Source organism: Salvia splendens, chromosome 10 (assembly GCF_004379255.2).
Source record: "Salvia splendens isolate huo1 chromosome 10, SspV2, whole genome shotgun sequence".
NCBI classification, from domain to species: domain Eukaryota; kingdom Viridiplantae; phylum Streptophyta; class Magnoliopsida; order Lamiales; family Lamiaceae; genus Salvia; species Salvia splendens.
Window position 1 is genome coordinate 5,808,110 of NC_056041.1, and position 20,462 is coordinate 5,828,571.

The window sequence follows — 20,462 nt, forward strand, 5'->3', positions numbered from 1 at the left end:
GGGAAAAAAATCTCGAAAATGAAGAAATTCATGACTTGATCGTGTTAATGTTTCACATATTTCGAAATCGAAATTTTTATTTTGTGAATAAAAAAAATTGAGTTTCAATTTGCAATATTTGGATTTTGTAGTACAGTACTTAAAGAAAAAGAAAGTCAGAGAAAATGTTGGTAGATACGCATAAACATGATTAGTAAATTAAAAATGAACACACATGTTACGCCCGAAGTGAGTTTACATGTCTTTTGCAAATAAAGAAGAAGTCTAAATTATGAAATAAAAAACAAACATGGGTAGTTTGTGTTGGCAAAGTCCAAATCGATTAAAAAAATTAATCAGTGCTCAAAACTCGTTGAGAAAAATACAATCATTCGGCCAACCCAACTAACTTATGCTACTGTGCCTTTTTCTATATATGTTTTCATTCACTTCCTCCGGCTCTTGAACCGTTCTTCTCAATATATATCTACTATATTTATACATAATTCTCATCATTATTTGATTAATTATTCGTTCATCTCCATTTCCATGCCTATGTCAAGAAACTGATTAATTGATCATTATTTATTGCCAATTTCCAAAGCAAGACTCTAAAGTAAAAGATGGGTGGAGAAGAAGAGGCTTTGGCAGACGGCAGCGGCGGAGAGGCGAAGAATGTGGTTGCATTCTACAAATTATTCGTTTTCTCGGATTGGCTTGATAAGATCCTCATGTTGGTGGGGACGTTGGGTGCCATCGGCAATGGCATGAACCCGCCTCTCATGGCCTTGCTCTTTGGTGAGCTGGCTGATGCATTTGGTCGTACGCAGACCGGTAACGTGCTCCCTGTCGTGTGCAAGGTCTCCCTTAAGCTGGTCTACGTCGCGCTTGGCTGCGGTGCTGCAGCATTTCTTCGTAAGTGTGTGTGTGTATAGACATATTTGATCGAGGTTATTTGCTAGTAAATACATGAATTATCAAGATTTAGATTTTTAGCTCACTTAATATTTTTTGTCAAAGTAATATTAACTTGGTAACTCTTTGGACTTTGGTATATGGTCCAAATTTCACTTATCAACAATTCGAATTTTTTGAATCTGATTGACTATCCTAGATTCCTTGTATACCTCGAATGTTTATGTGATAGTGAAAGTTTGTGTCATAAAACTCTGATCATTATTTGTGGCCTAAAAGTCTTTGAATTTTGCAATTTATGTCAAATTCCGACAAGTACTTCTTCATCTCAATTATGGAGTAACTAGCTTTTGGTTTTTGAATGTGTAGGTATGTGGTTTTTTTCATATATTTTTTAGGATTAATTGTCTATAAATTCAAAAAATTTGGTCAAATTCTAATTTGTTACGTACAGTATTTTTAAAAATTTGAATGACAAATCATGAAGTTTAAAAAAGAATTGTCACACAATTATTTTTTTCAAACAAATGCAAAATTGGCATGCATATATTAAATTTTGGTAATATCGATGAATAGTGAGATGATGTAAACGACATAGTTTTGAGCTAAAAAATTAAGAAAATAAAAATAAAATAAAACAAATCTGGTTAAATGGGATAATTGAAATTTTTGGAAACTTCATGATTTTCAAATTTTGAAAATTGCGAAACAAATATGACCTATTCTTGGTGATTTCATAGGCAAATAACACCCTATCTATTAATAACTCGTTTACTAATATAATCATATCCAATTCTTTGATGAATTCTTAAATGTTAGTTCTTCTATACTAATTCTGTGAATGATGATGAGCAGAGGTGGCATGCTGGATGATCACCGGAGAGAGACAAGCCGCTCGGATCCGAACTCTCTACCTACAGACCATTCTGCAGCAAGACATCGCCTTCTTCGACAAGGAGGTTCACACCGGAGAAGTCATCGGGAGGATGTCCGGAGACACGGTCCTCATCCAAGATGCCATCGGAGAGAAGGTCGGCAAGTTTGCGCAGTTGATGGCAACCTTCTTCGGAGGCTTCATCATCGCCTTCAGCAAAGGGTGGCTTCTCACTCTGGTCATGCTGTCGTCCATTCCGCCGCTCATGATCTCCGGCGGGGTCATGTCGCAAGTGGTCGCCAAGATGGCGTCGCGTGGCCAGAACGCCTATGCCGCCGCGGCGGTTGTGGTGGAGCAGACCATTGGCGCCATTAGAACTGTGAGTAGTTTTTTTTTTTGTTATGAAAATGATATCTTTTTCGTTTCTAGTTTTCAAAAGAATATAGTGAAATATCCATAATGATATTATAAAAATAAAGACAGCTATAAAGATTAAAAAGATATTTCAAAATATAATCAATTTCTGTGATTATGAATTATATATAGGCAAAATACGATCCGATCACAATTAAAAAAAAAGCTTTGTAGTTGTGAATTTATGCCAAAAATAAATGTGTGAATTCACCATTATAAGAAGATTTTGGGTTGCAAACAAATTAATGTCAATTCTCAACTAAGAAGTTTTTTGACCGTGAATTCTAGGAAAAATAAGGTGAATTCAAAACTATATGAATTAATAAAATATTATAAGAATATAATTGTAAGAATGACTACGTTTTTTTTACAATAGCAAAAATAAAATTGAAGAACTATGAGACTAGGCTGACTAGGTAGGAGTGAATACTTTTAATTGTTTTTATCTTAGAGCACTCACAAGCTTTGGCCCAAATGTGAGTCTTAACAATATTATTCAGGTACCAATGTTATTAAGTTATTCTGTTATTATGTTCAGGCCCAAATGTGAGTCTTAGAGTAATACATACATAAAACCTATACTTTCATGGTTCCACTACTTACATTTGAAATTCATTTTTATTTTATCAATCTCTAATTTCATAGTATATCTATTTAAATTGAACATACCCATTAAAATAAAAAATTTACATGATTAAAATTTTAAAAACTACACTATATAATAAATTGGTTTATACGTGTGTGTGGGTAGGTTGCCTCGTATACAGGGGAGAAGAGGGCTATGAGTGAGTACAACAAGTCTCTCGACAGCGCTTACAAATCATCTGTGCAACAAGGCCTAGCCACGGGGCTCGGCCTCGGCACCGTCATGTTCATGATGTTTTGCAGCTACGGCTTGGCCGTTTGGTACGGCGCCAAGATGATTCTTGAAAAGGGCCACTCTGGTGGTGAAGTATTCACAGTCATTGTCGCAGTTCTAACTGGCTCACTGTGAGTTTTCATCATTTCATTCTCGCAACAATCTCATATCTCAATTTTTTTTTAAAAAAAATTAAAAATCCAATTCTTCATCCACACAGGTCTTTGGGGCAAGCCTCTCCCTGCTTGACAGCGTTCGCAGCAGGGCGAGCCGCGGCCTACAAGATGTTCGAGACCATCGACAGGAAGCCCGAGATCGATCCATTCGACAGCAGAGGGAAGGTGTTGAGCGACATTGCTGGAGATATAGAGCTGAGAGATGTATGCTTTAGTTATCCAGCTAGGCCTACCGAGCTCATTTTTACTGACTTCTCTCTCAGCATCCCACGTGGCACTACTGCCGCGTTGGTGGGACAGAGTGGGAGTGGCAAGTCCACCGTGGTTAGCCTCATCGAGAGATTCTACGATCCACAGAGTGGTCAGGTTCTGATTGATGGGACCGACCTCAGGGAATTCCAGCTCAAGTGGATCAGGTCAAAGATCGGGCTCGTGAGCCAGGAGCCGGTATTGTTCATGGGAAGCATCAAGGACAACATTGCCTACGGCAAGGATGGCGCCACTGATCAAGAGATTAGAGGCGCCGCTGAGCTTGCTAATGCTGCTAAGTTCATTGATAAGCTGCCGCAGGTAATGTTGTTTATAACGTTTTACTTTGCATGATTTGCTAGATAGGTTGTGGGATGAACCATGAATGATGGACATGTTTGTGCAGGGGTTCGATACTTGGGTTGGTGAGCACGGGACTCAGCTATCCGGGGGGCAGAAGCAGAGGATTGCCATAGCACGGGCTATTCTGAAGGATCCGCGGATTTTGCTTCTGGACGAGGCTACAAGCGCGCTGGATGCAGAGTCGGAGAGAGTAGTTCAGGAGGCGCTTGATCGGATCATGGTGAACAGGACGACCGTGATAGTCGCACATCGTCTAACCACAGTTAGGAATGCTAACATGATTGCAGTGATTCATAAAGGAAAAATGGTTGAGAAAGGTATGTGCTTATTTGATAGAGCTTATTTTACTGACTATTTAGTTAGAGCTTATTTTGAGACTGTCACAATCTGGACACGTAGGCACCCATACGGAGTTGTTGGAGGATCCGGAAGGCGCGTATTCTCAGCTTGTACGGCTTCAAGAAGCGCGTAATGAAGAAGATGATGTTGTGGAGGAGCCAGATTATGCGGATGAGTACAGCAGGCAAGCGAGCCAGAAGCCAACGCTCGCAAATCTAATGAGTCAAAGATCGTCCAGGTTCAGAAGTGGGAGCCACAACTCAATTTCCATCTCCTTCAGCCTATCCAGAGGGGTGAGTGTTTCGAGGAACGAGTACGAGGAGTTGGAGCTTGAATCTGATAAGAAGAAGCACCCTGAGGTGCCTCTGTCGCGGCTGGCCGCCCTCAACAGGCCTGAGGCGCCAGCTCTGTCAGCCGGCACTCTGGCTGCAATTGTGAATGGGGCAATAGTCCCATTTTTCGGCATCCTACTGTCACTTGTGATCAAGACGTTCTACGAGCCGCCTCACAAGATGAGGCAAGACTCCAAGTTCTGGGCCGTCATGTTTGTGGCTCTGGGAGTGGTGTCTCTGGTGGCATACCCGCTACGGACGTACTTCTTTGGCGTGGCTGGTTGCAGGCTCATCAGGAGGATCCGAATGATGTGTTTTGAGAAGGTGGTGAACATGGAGGTTGCTTGGTTTGACGAGGCTGAGAATTCGAGTGGGGTGATTGGCGCGAGGTTGTCGGCCGATGCAGCTACTATTCGAGCTCTAGTTGGAGATGCTTTGGCGCAGATTGTACAAGATCTTTCCTCTGCAATCGTGGGGCTTGTTATAGCCTTCTTTGCTTGTTGGCAGCTGGCTTTGATTGTTCTTGGATTGGTGCCTCTCATTGCTCTCAATGGATATATCCAACTCAAATTCATGATGGGATTCAGCGCGGATGCTAAGGTTCGTGGAGAATGCAAAGTTTCTGATATTTTAGACCAATTTTAAAGTTTGTGAGAAATACATGAATTTTGTCAAAGTTCATAGTTTCAGGGACTAATTTTCCTAAAAATAAACCTTTTTTCTTTCTCAACTTTGCTGACTCACATAACTCTTGTTTGTGTTATTAGGTGATGTATGAGGAAGCAAGTCAAGTGGCTAATGATGCTGTAGGAACAATTAGAACTGTGGCTTCTTATTGTGCAGAGGAAAAGATTATGGAAATGTACAAGAAAAAGTGTGAAGGGCCAGTGAAGATGGGGATAAAGCAAGGATTGATTAGTGGCACCGGTTTCGGGCTATCTTTAGCCTTGTTATTCTTCGCCTATGCCACAGCCTTCTATGCCGGAGCTCGGCTTGTTGAGTCCGGGAAGACAACTTTCGCAGATGTGTTTCGTGTAAGCACTACACTAGTGGACGATACATGTATATATACTCGTTTTTCTGGTACTGATATTGTCTCGTGTTTGTGTAGGTTTTCTTTGCGATAAACATGGCGGCCGTCGCTGTGTCCCAATCGAGCACGTTTGCCCCGGACTCGAGCAAGGCAAAGAGCGCAACAGCTTCCATATTTGCTATCCTAGACAGAAGATCAAACATTGATCCCAGTGATGAATCTGGCACCATCCTGGAGAATTTAAAAGGGGAAATTGAGCTAAGACATATAAGCTTCAAGTATCCTACTAGGCCTAATATCAGAATCTTCAGAGACCTCTCACTAACAATTCACAGTGGCAAGGTACAAGATACAAATCATTTTTATATAAAATTCCTTAAAATTATGATGAGAATTTATTATGTGCTAACATATTCTTTCTCTTGTTTCCACCAGACAGTGGCGCTGGTGGGGGAGAGTGGGAGTGGGAAATCAACGGTGATCGCCCTGCTGCAGAGATTCTACAATCCCGACTCAGGTGTGATCACCGTTGACGGAATCGACATCCAGAAGATGAATCTAAAATGGCTAAGGCAACAAATGGGACTAGTAAGCCAAGAGCCAGTCCTCTTCAGTGGCACAATCAGAGACAACATAGCCTACGGCGGCAAGGGAGGGAACGCTACAGAGGCCGAGATCACGGCCGCAGCCAATCTAGCCAACGCCCACAGCTTCATCAGCGGGCTGCAGCAGGGGTACGACACCACGGTGGGCGACCGTGGGGTCCAGCTGTCTGGCGGGCAGAAGCAGAGGATTGCCATAGCGCGGGCCATTGTGAAGTCCCCGCAGATATTGCTGCTGGACGAGGCCACGAGCGCTCTGGACGCGGAGTCCGAGAGGGTGGTGCAGGATGCACTCGATCGGGTGATGGTGAACCGGACCACGGTGGTGGTGGCGCACAGGCTGTCGACGATCAAGAATGCTGATGTGATTGCGGTGGTGAAGAATGGAGTGATTGTGGAGAAAGGGAAGCATGATTCTCTTATTAGTATTAAAGATGGGTTCTATGCATCACTTGTGGCATTGCATATGGCCGCTACATGATTCAATTTTTTTTTGGTAATTTTACTACTTGAAGTATTATACCAATATATATAGATGTAGATCAGATTGTGATAGTAAATAAAAGGCCAAGTACGTACCTTTATATACCTTAATTGCACAAGTGTATTATATTACTCCCATACATTATACTTGATTTATATCAATTTGTGAAAAGATATATCTTCAATCCTTTATATTCCGTATGTGTTTATCTAAATTCATAATTTATATTTGAAGTAAATGCGATTGCTAATCCAGACAAACTATTGTGGAAGATTAGAAGATCAGAGAGGATAGAGCTTCAATGGATTCAGTATGGATATTACTGGAGCAACCTTCATAAAAAGCTCCAAAGGATTCTGTCAAAGAAAAGGATTGTGCATTTACTGGCAATGAACAATTTTGGCATTGGCTATTTTTTGCTTGCTTGCAAGGCATGTATATATGTCCACACCTAACACTAGTATAGAAATACTTAAAACAACAAACAATAGATTGAACATGCTTCTAAGCCAAGCACCAATTTCACACTCAGCTTATAAAAATCTTCCAACACATTCCATGGCCAATCAATTAAAACAGAGATGGAATTCTCAGTGACAACACGCGCTAAGGGATTGGTTGCGCCGTCGGGTATTCTCGAGTTATCGGTGGTGGACAGGCTGCCGGCGCTGCGGTGCAATGCCCGAACGCTTCATGTGTTCTGACACGGGCCAGCGGCGGTGGAGGTGATACGTGAAGCTTTGGGAAAAGCGTTGGTTCCTTACTATCCTCTGGCGGGGAGGTTGCGTGTTTCAGATGAGAATGAGCTTCAGATTGCTTGTACCGGAGATGGGATTTGGGTGGTGGATGCATTGGCTGATTGTACCTTGGATGATGTTAATTACTTGGACGACGCCATGTTTATTCCTTATGAGAAGCTTCTGCCTCCTCCGCCGCCACAGACTGACGGCGTAGATCCTCTGGTGCAAATTCAGGTAGGAGCAAACTTCTGTTCAATCTTGTAACTGTATATAAGTAGCGAATTAAACCATAATTTTTATAGTTTGTTTCATACGATTAAAATTTTTAAAGAATATAACAAAATAAAAGTAGTGAATTACTATAATAACTTTTTGTAGTTTTCGTAAATGTCTCGTACGAATTAAAAAATTTACTACTAATACATTTTAAAGGGTAACATAATTAAATCATAACTTTGCGTGTTTAGGTAACACAATTTGGTTGCGACGGATTCGTGATGGGGCTGATATTCTGCCACAGCATATGCGACGGTCTCGGCGCGGCGCAGTTCCTCAACGCCGTCGGAGAAATGGCCCGAGGCGTTCCGGCGCCGACCACCCCGCCGTCGCCCTCCGTTCCCCTTCCCATGTCCTTCCCCCTGCTTCCGGACCACCAGCTCGAGCCGGCCATAATCGACGTATCCACCGACGAGATTGAGAAGCTGAAGCGAGAATTCCGGCAACGGAGCGGCAAGAATTGCTCCACGTTCGAGGTGGTGGCGGCGTCGCACTGGACGAGGAGACGGAGATGAAGCTGGTCTTCTTCGCCAACTGCCGGAATCTGGTGGAGCCGCCGCTGCCGGAGGGATTCTACGGTAACTGCTTTTTTCCGGTGACCGTGACGGCGGCGAGCCGGGAGGTGGTGGCGAAGGACGTGTTCGAGGTGGTGGAGTTGATCAAGGAGGGGAAGGCGCGGCTGGCGGAGGAGTTTCGAAAGTGGGCGGGAAAGGCGGGAGCGCAGACGGGGCCGGACCGGTTTGCGCCGCCGTTGGAATACCGGACGCTGTTTATATCGGAGTGGGGGAGACTCGGGTCTATGGAGGTTGACTACGGGTGGGGGACCCGGTTCATGTTGTTCCGGTTCAGGGGTCGAGCGTGATTCCGGTCGGGCTTATGACGTGGTGCGTCAAGAAAGCCCATCTTCCTGCTTTGCTTCAAAACTTCCAAACTTGAAATTCTTTCTAAATAAAATAAGATTAGAAAGAATGGATGAAAATTGAAAACAATGTTATTAAAATAGAGTTCATATGACTGAGCTCGAAAATAAAATATTCGCTCTCTTTTCTGGGCAATGATTATTCAAATTATTTTGTTATTATAAAAAAATAATAACAACTATAAAGATTTAAAATTAATTTAAATTGTACTCTAATTTTCTACCCAAGTTAGTTGTTACGTTTACTTGGACACAAATTTATGATTTTAAGAGTAAAATGAAGTATACTAACTTGAGATAGAGATGAATGTAATGAGTGGAGTATTTGTTTTAAAGTGTTGTTTTGCTTTAATTTGCATAAATTAACTTAAATTTATAACTCAAAATATCTGTGGTTGTCAATTCATAAATAAAACGATTCGAAATTGTAATTAATGCAAAATATGGGTGGTTATGAATTTTAAGCAAAATGCGATAATTTATGACTATGAAAACCATGATCAATTAGAAGCAACGAGTTTTGTGATTGTGAATTATAGAAATATTAAGAGTAATTTTTTAAGCTTTATAATTCAATCTCCAGAATGGCTAAATGAATAGTACTGTATATTTTTAGTGCACTGTTTTACTGTTTGTTATTAGGGATGTCAGTGCAGCCGCAACATGTAGATTAGACTGAATAACCCACTAAATTTATAAAGTTAGAATTGGAAATTTCTAGTCCGATAAAATCATAACTCGATTAGTCCGTACCCAGTCAACCCGCAACCCGTTAGCGAAAACCCGATGAGTTGATCTAAAAACCAGATAAAATTTCTATTGTTCAATTTGTTTGACTCCTAACTCGACATTACATGGATTATTTTTATAACATAAATAACTTAAAAAATAACTTTCAATTTTATATTAAATTTTTATTAATATAATAATAGATAAATGAATTAGAAACTTCAAATTCACTAAAAAAATATTCTAAAACATGCTTTAAAATTTTTGGAACTATATTTATGTTTTTTTGCACAAATCTCAAATATTGGTATTTGATCATGTTTATGTTGAGTTTAAGCATATATCTCAAATTTATCATACTTAAATGTTTTACATTTTACAAATATAACTAATTTTCATAATTATTTATTGGATTGGTCGTATGTTAATTTTATCGGTAGAAACTCTATTGGCTAGCCCGAAACCCGAGCTTTTATGGTTAGGGTTGAACTTCTATAACCCAAAAAATACAATCCGATTAGCCTGCACCCAATTGACCTACTATCCGAATAGAATTAATCCAAAATCCATTGGGCGACCCGATTAGCATCACTATTTGTTATCCATTCAATTTGTCTAAGAAATTATAGTATAATAAATAAAAGATTGGAACGTATCTTTATTGCTCATGAGATTACTATGTATTTTGCGGTGATGAATATTAAATGCAAGTGTGGGGCGGCCCAGTATGGGTGAGCTTCTTCTCCAAGGAAAGAGAAGATTCTTGTGAACTAAGTCATATTGAAACGCTCCACCAACTTTGACTCATTATTTATATTTCATTGCAACTTAAATAATTAATTGAAATATGCCTAACCTACAAAAAAGCATAGCCATATATTATTTACACTTAGAAATAATGTGATGCAATTTAAATAAATGAGTTATTCTTCTTAATTCTCTCACAAAAATTTTACCATCTTACCACGTTCATTAACTTCATAAGACGTGATCTGCATTAAAAAATAGCGACCTTTTATTAGTAATGGCACTTTTTCTTGTCTCATTACAAATTATAAAAATACATATTTATTTGTAGTGGCGATTCCCCAACTCCAACTTTCCATTGAATTTGGCCTTTTCTATTATTACCATCCTTTTGATTAAAATATCTATCCTGGAACTGATTCATTCGCTGGACTATAAAAAAAATGATTACATTTATTGGCCTTTGTTAGTGCCTAGTAGAGTAGTATTATTATTTTTATTTATCAAATATTATATATTGGGGAACGCACTAGCTCATAAATTAACGCACAATTTAATACGAAACCCGTAAATCTTTTACTACATTTATTTATACAGATATGGAAAGCATAACACAGTCTCCAATAATAATAAATAAAAAGGTGTCGATAATAAGATGCATGATATGTTTAAAAATGACATGAAAGTTGATGCATTATGGTTATATATGAGCTGTAGAGCCTTAAAACATGAGGTCTACTTGTTTGACCATCACTAATTTGATAAAGAAAAAAATATTTGTTTTTGCTGGCTTAAATTACCCATCTAGCTATTTATTATAGAGAAACTATTTCACTATGTCTGTAAAGATGTTTTAGTAATCGAGAATATTATGACTTTAATTTAGTCATTCTTATAAAAATAGAATTTTGTTGTTTGTGAATGTTAGTGGTTTTTAAATATGCAATTTTGTTCCTTATCAGAGTTTAATTTACTTTTATTGTCTCTTTCTAATTTTTATTTTATTATTTATTCTTTGTCTTGATCCTTAAAATTTCTGGGTTTTTTTTATTCTGTCATTTACAAAAATCAAACTATTACGTTGATTGTGTAATTATATGTACTACATTTGTCCCATTAAAATAGAGATTTTGGAAACAACACAAGTTTAATACACAATTGAAAGAAAAAGTAGGAGAGAAAATGAGAAAAAAATAAACTACTATTTTTGGGAATTTAAAGAACAAAAATAGTTAAAATTAGTTTTAGTCTGTGCTTTGATTCCATATTGATTTTTTAATATAGATACAAATATAACAAAGAATATGTAGTATAGTATGAAACAAAACCAAGATATGCCTACAAACATCTTGAAATGCTTTTTAAAAGATTAAGTGGTCCGAGAAATATGACATGAGCTATTACGTGAACAATAGAATAAAATATCACAACTGAATCAAATTTCAACTATAGTTTTATAATAAAAAGTTGCTATAATAATACAAGTACTTACACAATCTATAATGAGTGTTGATGCATTTATTTCGAAATAATACAGTAGTATAGTAGAGAGAGATTCAGCTGCACATGTAGAAAGAGAGAGTAAGAAGATGCGATGCAACTTCAGCAAGTGCTTTCTCACCACGCAAAACGTATACACTTCTTTTTTTCTTGTTGAAAAGAAAAAAATGGTTCTAGCCAACTTCTCCACCTATAAATAGAAATTATTTCAGTTTAGTTTTAGAAATCTCCCTCTCATCATCTTTAGATTACATTACACGTCTCTCTTATTTTTTTATTCAATTCTATACTTTCCTTCATATTACATTGTTAGTATTCTTTCATTCTCTAACTCAGCTAGCTGCTCCATCATCCTTAATTTTCTATTACAGGTACTTTTCTTGTTGAGCTTTCTGTGTTGCTGCTGCTGAGTATCTTCTTCTCCTTCTCTCTCCTGTCAGATACAAAACTGATTCCTACAGTCCGATTTGGCTTCTTCTCTGATTTGATTTTAATGTTCTAGAATTAGTTTGTTGAATGGTTATATGTGAAAAGGGAAAGAAGAAGGTGATGACTTTTGTTTTCTCTCCTTCCAACAAAAATATCACTTTACACCCTAGCCAATCTTGATCTCTTTTTAGTGCTATCCTCTCTGTGAACAACAATAGATAATAAGATAATTAATTGTGAGTTTGGACTTTGTTGAGTTGGTGTGGCCACTAATACATATACATATACATATACATATACATATACGTATGTAATTGTGTTTGGATGAGTAAGGAGATTGGATTGGTGTTGCTAAATATAGCTTTGTGTGAATCAGCAACAAGAAGGTTGTGTTGGCGTTGATAGGATGCAAGCATCCACATCGGAGAGCCATGAAAATGGCGGAGATGGAAACTGGAGCAAAGAGAAAACGGAGGAGCACGCTGTCCCGTTTCACAAGATGTTTGCCTTTGCTGATTCCTTCGACAAACTGCTCATGATTGTCGGCTCCATTGGCGCCATTGGCAACGGCGTTTCCATGCCTCTTATGACAGTCCTCTTTGGGGAGCTTGTCGATTCCTTCGGCCAAAACCAGACCAACAACGTTGTTTCTGTTGTTTCTAAGGTAATTCATTTGTCTCTCTTCTCCCATTTGCCTCTATTCCTTGACTTACTCTGTTCCAACTGCATTCTAGGTAGCACTGAAGTTTGTGTATTTAGCTTTGGGGTGTGGCGTTGCGGCGTTTCTGCGTAAGCACATTCAATTTTAGAAGAAAACTTCCTCATTCATTTCATGTTAGTTCAAGTTATGATAATTGAATGATGATTTTGTAGAGGTGGGTAGTTGGATGATCACTGGGGAAAGGCAAGCAGCAAGAATTAGGAGTTTGTATCTGAAGACAATCTTGAGGCAGGATGTTGCTTTCTTCGATAAGGAAACCAACACCGGAGAAGTTGTGGGGCGAATGTCTGGTGACACTGTGCTCATTCAAGATGCCATGGGGGAGAAGGTTGGGAAATTCATACAGCTGGTGGCTACATTTGTTGGTGGCTTTGTGATTGCATTCATTAAAGGATGGCTTCTCACTTTGGTCATGCTGTCATCCATTCCCTTGCTTGTGATATCCGGTGGTGTCATGTCCGTTGTCTTGTCTAAGATGGCGTCTCGTGGGCAGAGCGCTTATGCTAAGGCCGCAAATGTGGTGGAGCAGACGATTGGCTCCATTAGGACGGTATGCTGAGCTGAAATGACAAATTTGTGCCTGAGTGTTGTATCTTTGTGTTGATTTGATACTGATGTTTTGGATAATCCAGGTGGCGTCGTTTACTGGCGAGAAGCGGGCTGTTGCTGAGTACGAGAAGTCCCTGATCGAGGCTTATAGTTCGGGGGTGCAAGAAGGATTGGCTACTGGATTAGGCTTTGGGTCTGCTATGTTCATCATATTCTGCAGCTATGCTCTCGCTGTTTGGTTTGGTGCAAAGATGATATTGGAGAAAGGTTACACTGGTGGCGAGGTGCTCAACGTGATCGTCGCAGTGCTGACTGGTTCAATGTGTGTAACGAAAATACTTGTTATCTTCTCTCATGGTAATAGTTATTTAATCGTCTTCTTGTTTTACGTTATAGGTCTCTGGGGCAGGCGTCCCCGTGCATGACTGCCTTTGCAGCGGGCCGAGCAGCGGCTTACAAGATGTTCGAGACTATAAACAGGAAGCCGGAGATTGATGCGTATGACAGCAGGGGGAAGAAGCTCCAAGACGTTCGTGGGGACATAGAGCTAACTGATGTTTATTTTAGCTACCCTGCACGGCCGGATGAGCAGATATTCCGAGGCTTCTCGCTCTTCATCCCCAGTGGAACGACAGCTGCTCTAGTTGGGCAGAGTGGGAGTGGCAAATCGACTATTGTGAGCTTGATAGAGAGGTTCTACGACCCTCAAGCCGGTCAAGTGCTGATCGATGGAGTCAATCTTAAGGAGCTCCAACTCAAGTGGATTAGGTCGAAGATCGGCCTTGTGAGCCAAGAACCGGTGCTATTCACAGGTAGCATCATGGATAACATCGCGTATGGGAAGGAGGGCGCGACTAGAGAGGAAATCCGAGTGGCTGCAGAGCTAGCGAATGCTGCTAAATTCATCGATAAGTTGCCTCAGGGGCTGGATAGCATGGTTGGTGAGCATGGCACTCAGCTTTCCGGAGGCCAGAAGCAGAGAATCGCCATTGCTAGGGCGATCCTAAAGGACCCGAGGATTCTACTGTTAGACGAGGCTACAAGTGCACTAGATGCGGAGTCTGAGAGAGTCGTGCAAGAGGCGTTGGACCGGATTATGGTGAACAGAACCACAGTTATCGTGGCCCATCGCCTCAGCACGGTCAGGAATGCTCATATGATTGCAGTCATTCATCAAGGAAAGATGGTTGAGAAAGGTACACATGATCAGCTGCTGGAGGATCCAGAAGGAGCGTATTCTCAGCTGATTCGCTTGCAAGAAGCCAACAAGGAATCAGACAACGTTGATGAAAACGAGAGAGAGGTAAGCATGGACTCTGGTCGACAGTCAAGCCGGAAGATGTCATTCATTCGCTCCATTAGTAGAGGAGGCTCCTCCGAGATAGGTCACAGCAGCCGGCGTCAGTCATTTGGTCCGCCTCCAGCAATCAACCCCTCTTTGGAAGAAGGTGTTAGTTCATCTGAGAAGCCGCCCAACGTCTCCATTCGTCGCCTTGCCTATCTGAATAAGCCCGAGGTACCGGTGCTGATATTGGGAACCATATCTGCAATTGTTAATGGTGCAGTGATGCCTATATTTGGGATCTTAATATCGAGTGTGATCAAGACCTTCTTTGAGACACCACCTAAGCTACGGAAGGACTCAAAGTTGTGGTCGTTGGTGTTCGTGGGGCTAGGGGTTGTTTCACTAGTGGCGTATCCGGCCAGGACCTATCTGTTTGGGGTGGCCGGGAACAAGTTGATTAAGAGGATTAGGCTCATGTGCTTCGAGAAGGCGGTTAGGATGGAGGTTTCTTGGTATGATGAGCCTGAGCACTCAAGTGGTATGATCGGAGCAAGGCTGTCATCTGATGCTGCCAGCGTCCGTGCTCTAGTAGGCGACACGCTAGCCCAAATGGTTCAAGACTTGTCCTCGGCTATTGTGGGACTAGGCATTGCTTTTCAAGCAAGTTGGCAGCTGGCACTTATCATACTTGCTATGATACCTCTCATAGGAATCAGTGGAGTTGTGCAGATCAAGTTCATGAAGGGCTTCAGCGCAGACGCGAAGGCCATGTACGAAGAAGCCAGCCAGGTGGCAAATGATGCAGTTGGAAGTATACGCACCGTTGCTTCCTTCTGCGCAGAAGAAAAGGTGATGGAAATGTACAGAGTGAAGTGCGAGGGGCCACTGAAGAATGGGATTAAACAAGGGATTATTAGTGGCATCGGGTTTGGGTTGTCGTTCGCATTGCTGTTTCTCGTGTATGCCACGAGCTTCTATGCCGGAGCACGCCTTGTTCAGGATGGCAAGATCACATTCTCTGATGTGTTTCGTGTAGGTAGCAGCAAACTATACATGAATAAACTGATGCTCGGTTGAATGAAATCTAATTGACCTAATGTTGCAGGTTTTCTTTGCTCTAACAATGGCGGCTATCGCAATCTCCCAGTCGAGCTCGTTGGCTCCGGACTCAACCAAGGCCAAGAGCGCGGCTGCCTCAGTGTTTGCGATTCTTGACAGAGAGTCGAAGATCGATCCAAGCAATGAGTCTGGTGAGAAACTAGAGAACATGAAGGGAGAGATAGAGCTGAGGCATGTGAGTTTCAAGTATCCAACAAGGCCAGATGTTCAGATTCTGCGTGACCTCTCTCTCACCATACGTTGCGGCAAGACCGTCGCGTTGGTCGGGGAGAGCGGGAGCGGTAAATCAACGGTCATCTCGTTGTTGCAGAGATTCTACGATCCTGATTCCGGGCATATAAGCATCGACGGAGTTGAGATACAAAAGTTCCAGCTCAAGTGGCTGAGGCAGCAGATGGGGCTGGTGAGCCAAGAGCCTGTCTTGTTCAACGACACAATCCGGGCCAACATCGCCTATGGGAAGGGAGGCGATGCAACAGAGGCAGAGATCATCGCTGCAGCAGAGCTAGCCAATGCCCACAAGTTCATCAGCGGGCTGGCCAACGGGTACGACACAATGGTGGGGGAGCGAGGGGTTCAGCTATCCGGAGGGCAGAAGCAGCGCGTCGCCATTGCCCGTGCCATCGTCAAGGCTCCGAAGATACTGCTGCTCGACGAGGCCACGAGTGCATTGGACGCGGAGTCAGAGAGGGTGGTCCAAGACGCGCTCGACCGGGTTATGGTGAACCGGACCACAGTTGTTGTGGCGCATAGGTTGTCGACCATCAAAGGAGCCAATGTGATCGCTGTGGTGAAGAATGGAGTGATAGTGGAGAAAGGAAAGCATGAAACACTAATCAACATCAGCGATGGCTTCTATGCTTCACTAGTTGCACTTCATACCTCAGCTGCTGATGCTTCTTAACTCATAAACATCACCAACACCAATTTTTCCCCTTTTTGCTGTATTCTCCTTTTCATTTTTAACACAAGTTTTCACTCTGTTAGTAATCATTTAATTTTTCCATGTCATGTGCTATTCAATTTACACACACTTGGAATAGATAAAAAACAGAAAATGCTAAAATAAAAATCTTGCACATATTTTATACGTTAATGGCAGTATTCTGACGACAACACAAAAAGGAGACAGAATGTATAACTTGCCCACCAACTCCTAGAATATTGAAATATGAGTAGTATATAATATAAGTGAAATAGACATGTCATGCATGACGTCATTGAAGGCGAACAAAACTAAATTATTGACCTTAATGGAGATCCTGTGCATAAATATATGTATAAAGAAAGAATCACTTGCATAACAACAAGCAGAATAATGCCAAATTGCCAACTCAACTAACTAAGAAATCTTTCAACAATTTTAGTATCAAAAGTCAAAAACTAAAGTTGAATATTTGCATATTTATCAGTCATCATCATTGTCACTATCATCACTATATGAAACCAAACCAGTAATGCTAGTAGCTTTCTGAGGTTCCTTGCCATCTATAGTTTCCACTTTTGCTTTCTTAGGTTGGGGCATCACTTTGATCACCATGCCTAAAGGCCGAGGTGGAGGATTCTTCTTCCCACCCACTGAGCTTTTTTTATCCTGCACAAAAATATATTACAAAAATGAGGAAACGACTACATCAACACAAAATGGACATTGAAATTTTTTGAAAATCCTAGCTAGTAGAAACATAATTCGAAGAGCATAGTTTAGAAACCTAAATAATCTAATCGATCTTTCATTCTTAGGCATATATGATTATCGGAGAATGGATTCGAAAACAATATGAACAACTACCTACAGCCGAGATTTGAAATCATTTGAGTTGCTTGGCCAGTGTAAACATAATTCCATGACTCCAAGTGCATAGTTTAGAAACCTAAATAATCTAATCTGTCTTTCATTTTATCGTTTTATGTGTATATGATTATTTGAACTGGCTTTGCTTCTTCCACATCAATAATTTAAAATTCCTCGCACCTATGTTAATTCTACAGCCATGGAGATCTCTCATATACCTCCAATTTTTTTCACTACCTGATGACTCTACAAATATTTCAATACACCCAAAACGTAACCATAGTGCTCCATATAGTCAGGCATAAACCAGGAAAACACATCAGCACATTATGTATGTCGGAATCACCTGATCTTTTGGAGCTGAAGGAATCTCCTTTAGCTCGCGAACCACGTTATAATGTGATTCCACTGCTGCCTGTATCCAAGAATACAGATGAGATTAGTTATGTGCCAAATTGGTATTGAACATTCAGGTGAAGGGATAAAGGAAAATACCTGAAAACTGTGCAGATGCCGCTCTTCTTCTTCTGCAAGTTGTCGCTCATGTTCTCTCCTGGACTGTAAGGGGTAATCAAAAGCTATACAAACTTATCCCTATAGTAAGAATACATGTAAGAGGGCACACGAGTTTCCTTGAGATTCATATTTAAAAATTAAAAGTACATATGCAGACATGATAACTTCAAGAAAACACCTGCTTCATTTGCAATCTTACTTCCCATTTCTCTCGACCTTCAACTTTCTGACTGCAGTGTAGCCAACATTACACCAACAATCATGGTTCTAAAAGCACGTGCTGTCACTCCATGAAAGAGGTTTCTATTTCAAACCATTTTGTGTCTTTCCTTTTTCATTTTATAACTTTATTCATCAGATTCTAAGTTGATATGAGGATGATAGTAGGGGCACCCATGAAGACAAAGAAAGCAGAATCAGATATAGTCAATTTTGGAACCATATAATATGCTCTACTGTTAAACTACTTGATGTTAGCTGAAATCAGTTTGAAGAACTTTGAAATATACTTACAATAGGAACTATTTGAAATTAAAGCAAAGTACTTGTATTCCGAGGTTTATAAAAAGTTCAAAAACTCCGTAAATTGAGCTACAATAGGAACTGTTTGAAATAAAAGCAAAGTACTTGTGTTCCAAGGTTGATAATCATAATACATTACATACTCCATTTGCTATGGTGCAGAAACAATTTAATGTAAATTGACATTTTGGAACATCAATGCAAAATATATTTTGATTGCAGTCAATGAAGAAAGGTTCGTGCAAGTAATCAGCTACCCCTATTACAATTGCAATTAAAAAGTAAACAGCAAGAATAGCCTCACCATGTCCAATTTATCGAGAAACTCAGTCTCATCTTCATCCAGAGCTTTTGGTGGCCCTGCATGTAGAATCCGTAAGTAATAGGGATCATGAATTCAGAATGTGCATCTAAATAAATCTAATTATAAGCTTAGGGGAAGGACAAGCAGAGTGAAACTAGCAGTAGTAGTATCAACAACTTATATAAGCTTCACAAAGTAAACTAATTATAAGGGATGCTAGAACTAATATTCTGGTCTACTGGTCCACTTCTCAAGTTCACAACTAGATTGGTGTTTCTTGAGGGGCAATAGAATGTCATTACAATGTTGTAAAACAAAAAATAATAGTCCTCCGTCCCCTAAAATAGCGCACACATTGATACAAAACGAGAAATAAAAGTTAGGTATTGTGTTTTGTGAGTGAATAAGGGCTCCACATTATTGATTTTTGTTTTAGGTAATGTCGATAATGGTGGGTCGAGTTTAATATTTTTGTAAAGATGTGCACAAAATAGGGGTAGAGTGTAAAGAAAATGTGTCCTGAGAAGAAAACTTAAGAAGTGCACTATTTTAGTAGAGTATACAATTACAGAGTATAGCTGAAGAACTTACTGTGCTTGAAGCGTTCGTTGAATTCAGCATCTTTCTTATCCTTATTTTCCTTTAAAATCTGTAATTTTTAAGGAAGAGTGAGACTGGAGAGTGGAGAGTGAGACAGAAATGATGCTCAAAAATTTGTTGATATTCATAATACCCTTCCACATTATGTACAACAGTATCAATTGAGTAGGTTGAGATAGCAAAATCCAGTGATCAAAATTGTCAGTGTGATTGGGCAAAAATAAAATAAAAATAAAAAAAGGTGAAGCTACAAGAAACGCAGGCGAAATCTTAAGTTGAGTTGAAACCAAACAGCAGTTTCAAAAAATGAAGAAATACTAAATTCCTAGCAAGAATTAACAGGATGGAGCATTCCAGACGTAGTCAAGCCCTAAATGAAGCAATAAGAAAGAAAGGTAAAAATAGGAATGCAAAATGGAGAGACATACCTCGAAAAGCGGCCTATCTCTCTGAGCAGTGCCATCTTCAACTCTTGGCCCCCTGTTCTTCCGAGATTCTGCCAACTGAGAGTATGAACGATTAGCCCAACCACACCGGAGCTTTATGCCCTAGAATTAACGCAACAGCAGTAGTCATAATTAGATTGGTTACGAAATTAGGGTTAAACCTGATCTTCGGATACGAAGTTCATTAGCCTAATTGGCGGCGGCAAATCATCATCAGCCATTACGCCGGCAACCTGCTCCGGTTGACGATTGGATTAAGTAATGGAAGTTGCAGATTGTTGGATGAGATGATTAAGAATCTGTTTCTACGCTACGTCATTTTCACAAAACGTTTACATAGGTTGATAAAATTAATTACATTCATGACTAATTATTCTAAACATCTCATAAAGTTCATATTTTTATTTACTATATAAAGGATCCACAATTTTAGACATCTCATAAAGTTCATATTTTTATTTACTATATAAAGGATCCACAATTTTATGCGGTCCAAATATACACAAAATTATGATCATTTTAATAAATTTCTTGAGCACATACCAGGGTGCTCTACTGGCTCTGCGAGTCGTTGAGCATGTTGTGCTTGCACACCGAGTCATGTAAGAGCATGTTACATATTCTGTCAAACCTTATCACGTGATAG

General features: G+C 40.2%; 3 protein-coding genes and 1 pseudogene across 7 annotated transcripts; 3 read left to right on the plus strand and 1 right to left on the minus strand.

Moving 5' to 3' along the window:
- Positions 1-479: 479 nt before the first annotated feature.
- On the plus strand, positions 480-6,744 carry LOC121753076 (ABC transporter B family member 4-like). Its single transcript, XM_042148236.1, has 9 exons — positions 480-894; positions 1,750-2,147; positions 2,934-3,172; positions 3,262-3,787; positions 3,873-4,146; positions 4,229-5,100; positions 5,268-5,534; positions 5,612-5,875; positions 5,969-6,744. The coding sequence occupies exons 1-9, from the start codon at positions 603-605 to the stop codon at positions 6,614-6,616; spliced, it is 3,780 nt and encodes a 1,259-aa protein (XP_042004170.1). The 5' UTR covers positions 480-602; the 3' UTR covers positions 6,617-6,744.
- Positions 6,745-7,085: 341 nt separating this feature from the next.
- LOC121751216 lies at positions 7,086-8,782 on the plus strand (annotated as a pseudogene).
- A 2,763-nt stretch (positions 8,783-11,545) lies between these two features.
- Positions 11,546-16,639, plus strand: LOC121751919 (ABC transporter B family member 4-like). 5 transcript variants are annotated; one of them, XM_042146741.1, is made up of 8 exons: positions 11,556-11,661; positions 11,902-12,076; positions 12,336-12,623; positions 12,694-12,748; positions 12,833-13,230; positions 13,313-13,551; positions 13,626-15,546; positions 15,620-16,639. In XM_042146741.1, exons 2-8 carry the CDS (start codon positions 12,047-12,049, stop codon positions 16,535-16,537), a joined length of 3,849 nt encoding a protein of 1,282 aa, XP_042002675.1. In that variant the 5' UTR covers positions 11,556-11,661; positions 11,902-12,046; the 3' UTR covers positions 16,538-16,639. The 5 variants fall into 5 exon arrangements, with proteins under 5 accessions (XP_042002673.1, XP_042002675.1, XP_042002677.1 ...); XM_042146743.1 differs by having other exon boundaries at positions 11,557-11,661; positions 11,902-11,965; XM_042146739.1 differs by lacking the exon at positions 11,902-12,076 and having other exon boundaries at positions 11,546-11,661.
- A 310-nt stretch (positions 16,640-16,949) lies between these two features.
- On the minus strand, positions 16,950-20,181 carry LOC121750460 (PSME3-interacting protein-like). Its single transcript, XM_042144995.1, has 7 exons — positions 19,978-20,181; positions 19,799-19,873; positions 19,362-19,419; positions 18,771-18,826; positions 17,924-17,986; positions 17,775-17,843; positions 16,950-17,227 (listed from the first exon to the last, which is right to left on the minus strand). Exons 1-7 carry the CDS (start codon positions 20,035-20,037, stop codon positions 17,042-17,044), a joined length of 567 nt encoding a protein of 188 aa, XP_042000929.1. The 5' UTR covers positions 20,038-20,181; the 3' UTR covers positions 16,950-17,041.
- Positions 20,182-20,462: the final 281 nt, after the last annotated feature.

Coding starts and splice junctions, on each gene's coding strand:
- LOC121753076 (XM_042148236.1), top strand. CDS start 603: ATGGGTGGAGAAGAAGAGGCTTTGGCAGACGGCAGCGGCGGAGAGGCG. Junction 3,173..3,261: donor GCAGTTCTAACTGGCTCACT/GTGAGTTTTCAT, acceptor TCATCCACACAG/GTCTTTGGGGCAAGCCTCTC. Junction 5,876..5,968: donor TAACAATTCACAGTGGCAAG/GTACAAGATACA, acceptor TGTTTCCACCAG/ACAGTGGCGCTGGTGGGGGA.
- LOC121751919 (XM_042146739.1), top strand. CDS start 11,620: ATGCGATGCAACTTCAGCAAGTGCTTTCTCACCACGCAAAAC. Junction 11,662..12,335: donor GCTTTCTCACCACGCAAAAC/GTATACACTTCT, acceptor TGTGTGAATCAG/CAACAAGAAGGTTGTGTTGG. Junction 12,749..12,832: donor TGGCGTTGCGGCGTTTCTGC/GTAAGCACATTC, acceptor ATGATTTTGTAG/AGGTGGGTAGTTGGATGATC.
- LOC121750460 (XM_042144995.1), bottom strand. CDS start 20,037: ATGGCTGATGATGATTTGCCGCCGCCAATTAGGCTAATGAACTTCGTA. Junction 17,987..18,770: donor TTCTCGATAAATTGGACATG/GTGAGGCTATTC, acceptor TACCCCTTACAG/TCCAGGAGAGAACATGAGCG. Junction 17,844..17,923: donor GGCATCTGCACAGTTTTCAG/GTATTTTCCTTT, acceptor TCTTGGATACAG/GCAGCAGTGGAATCACATTA.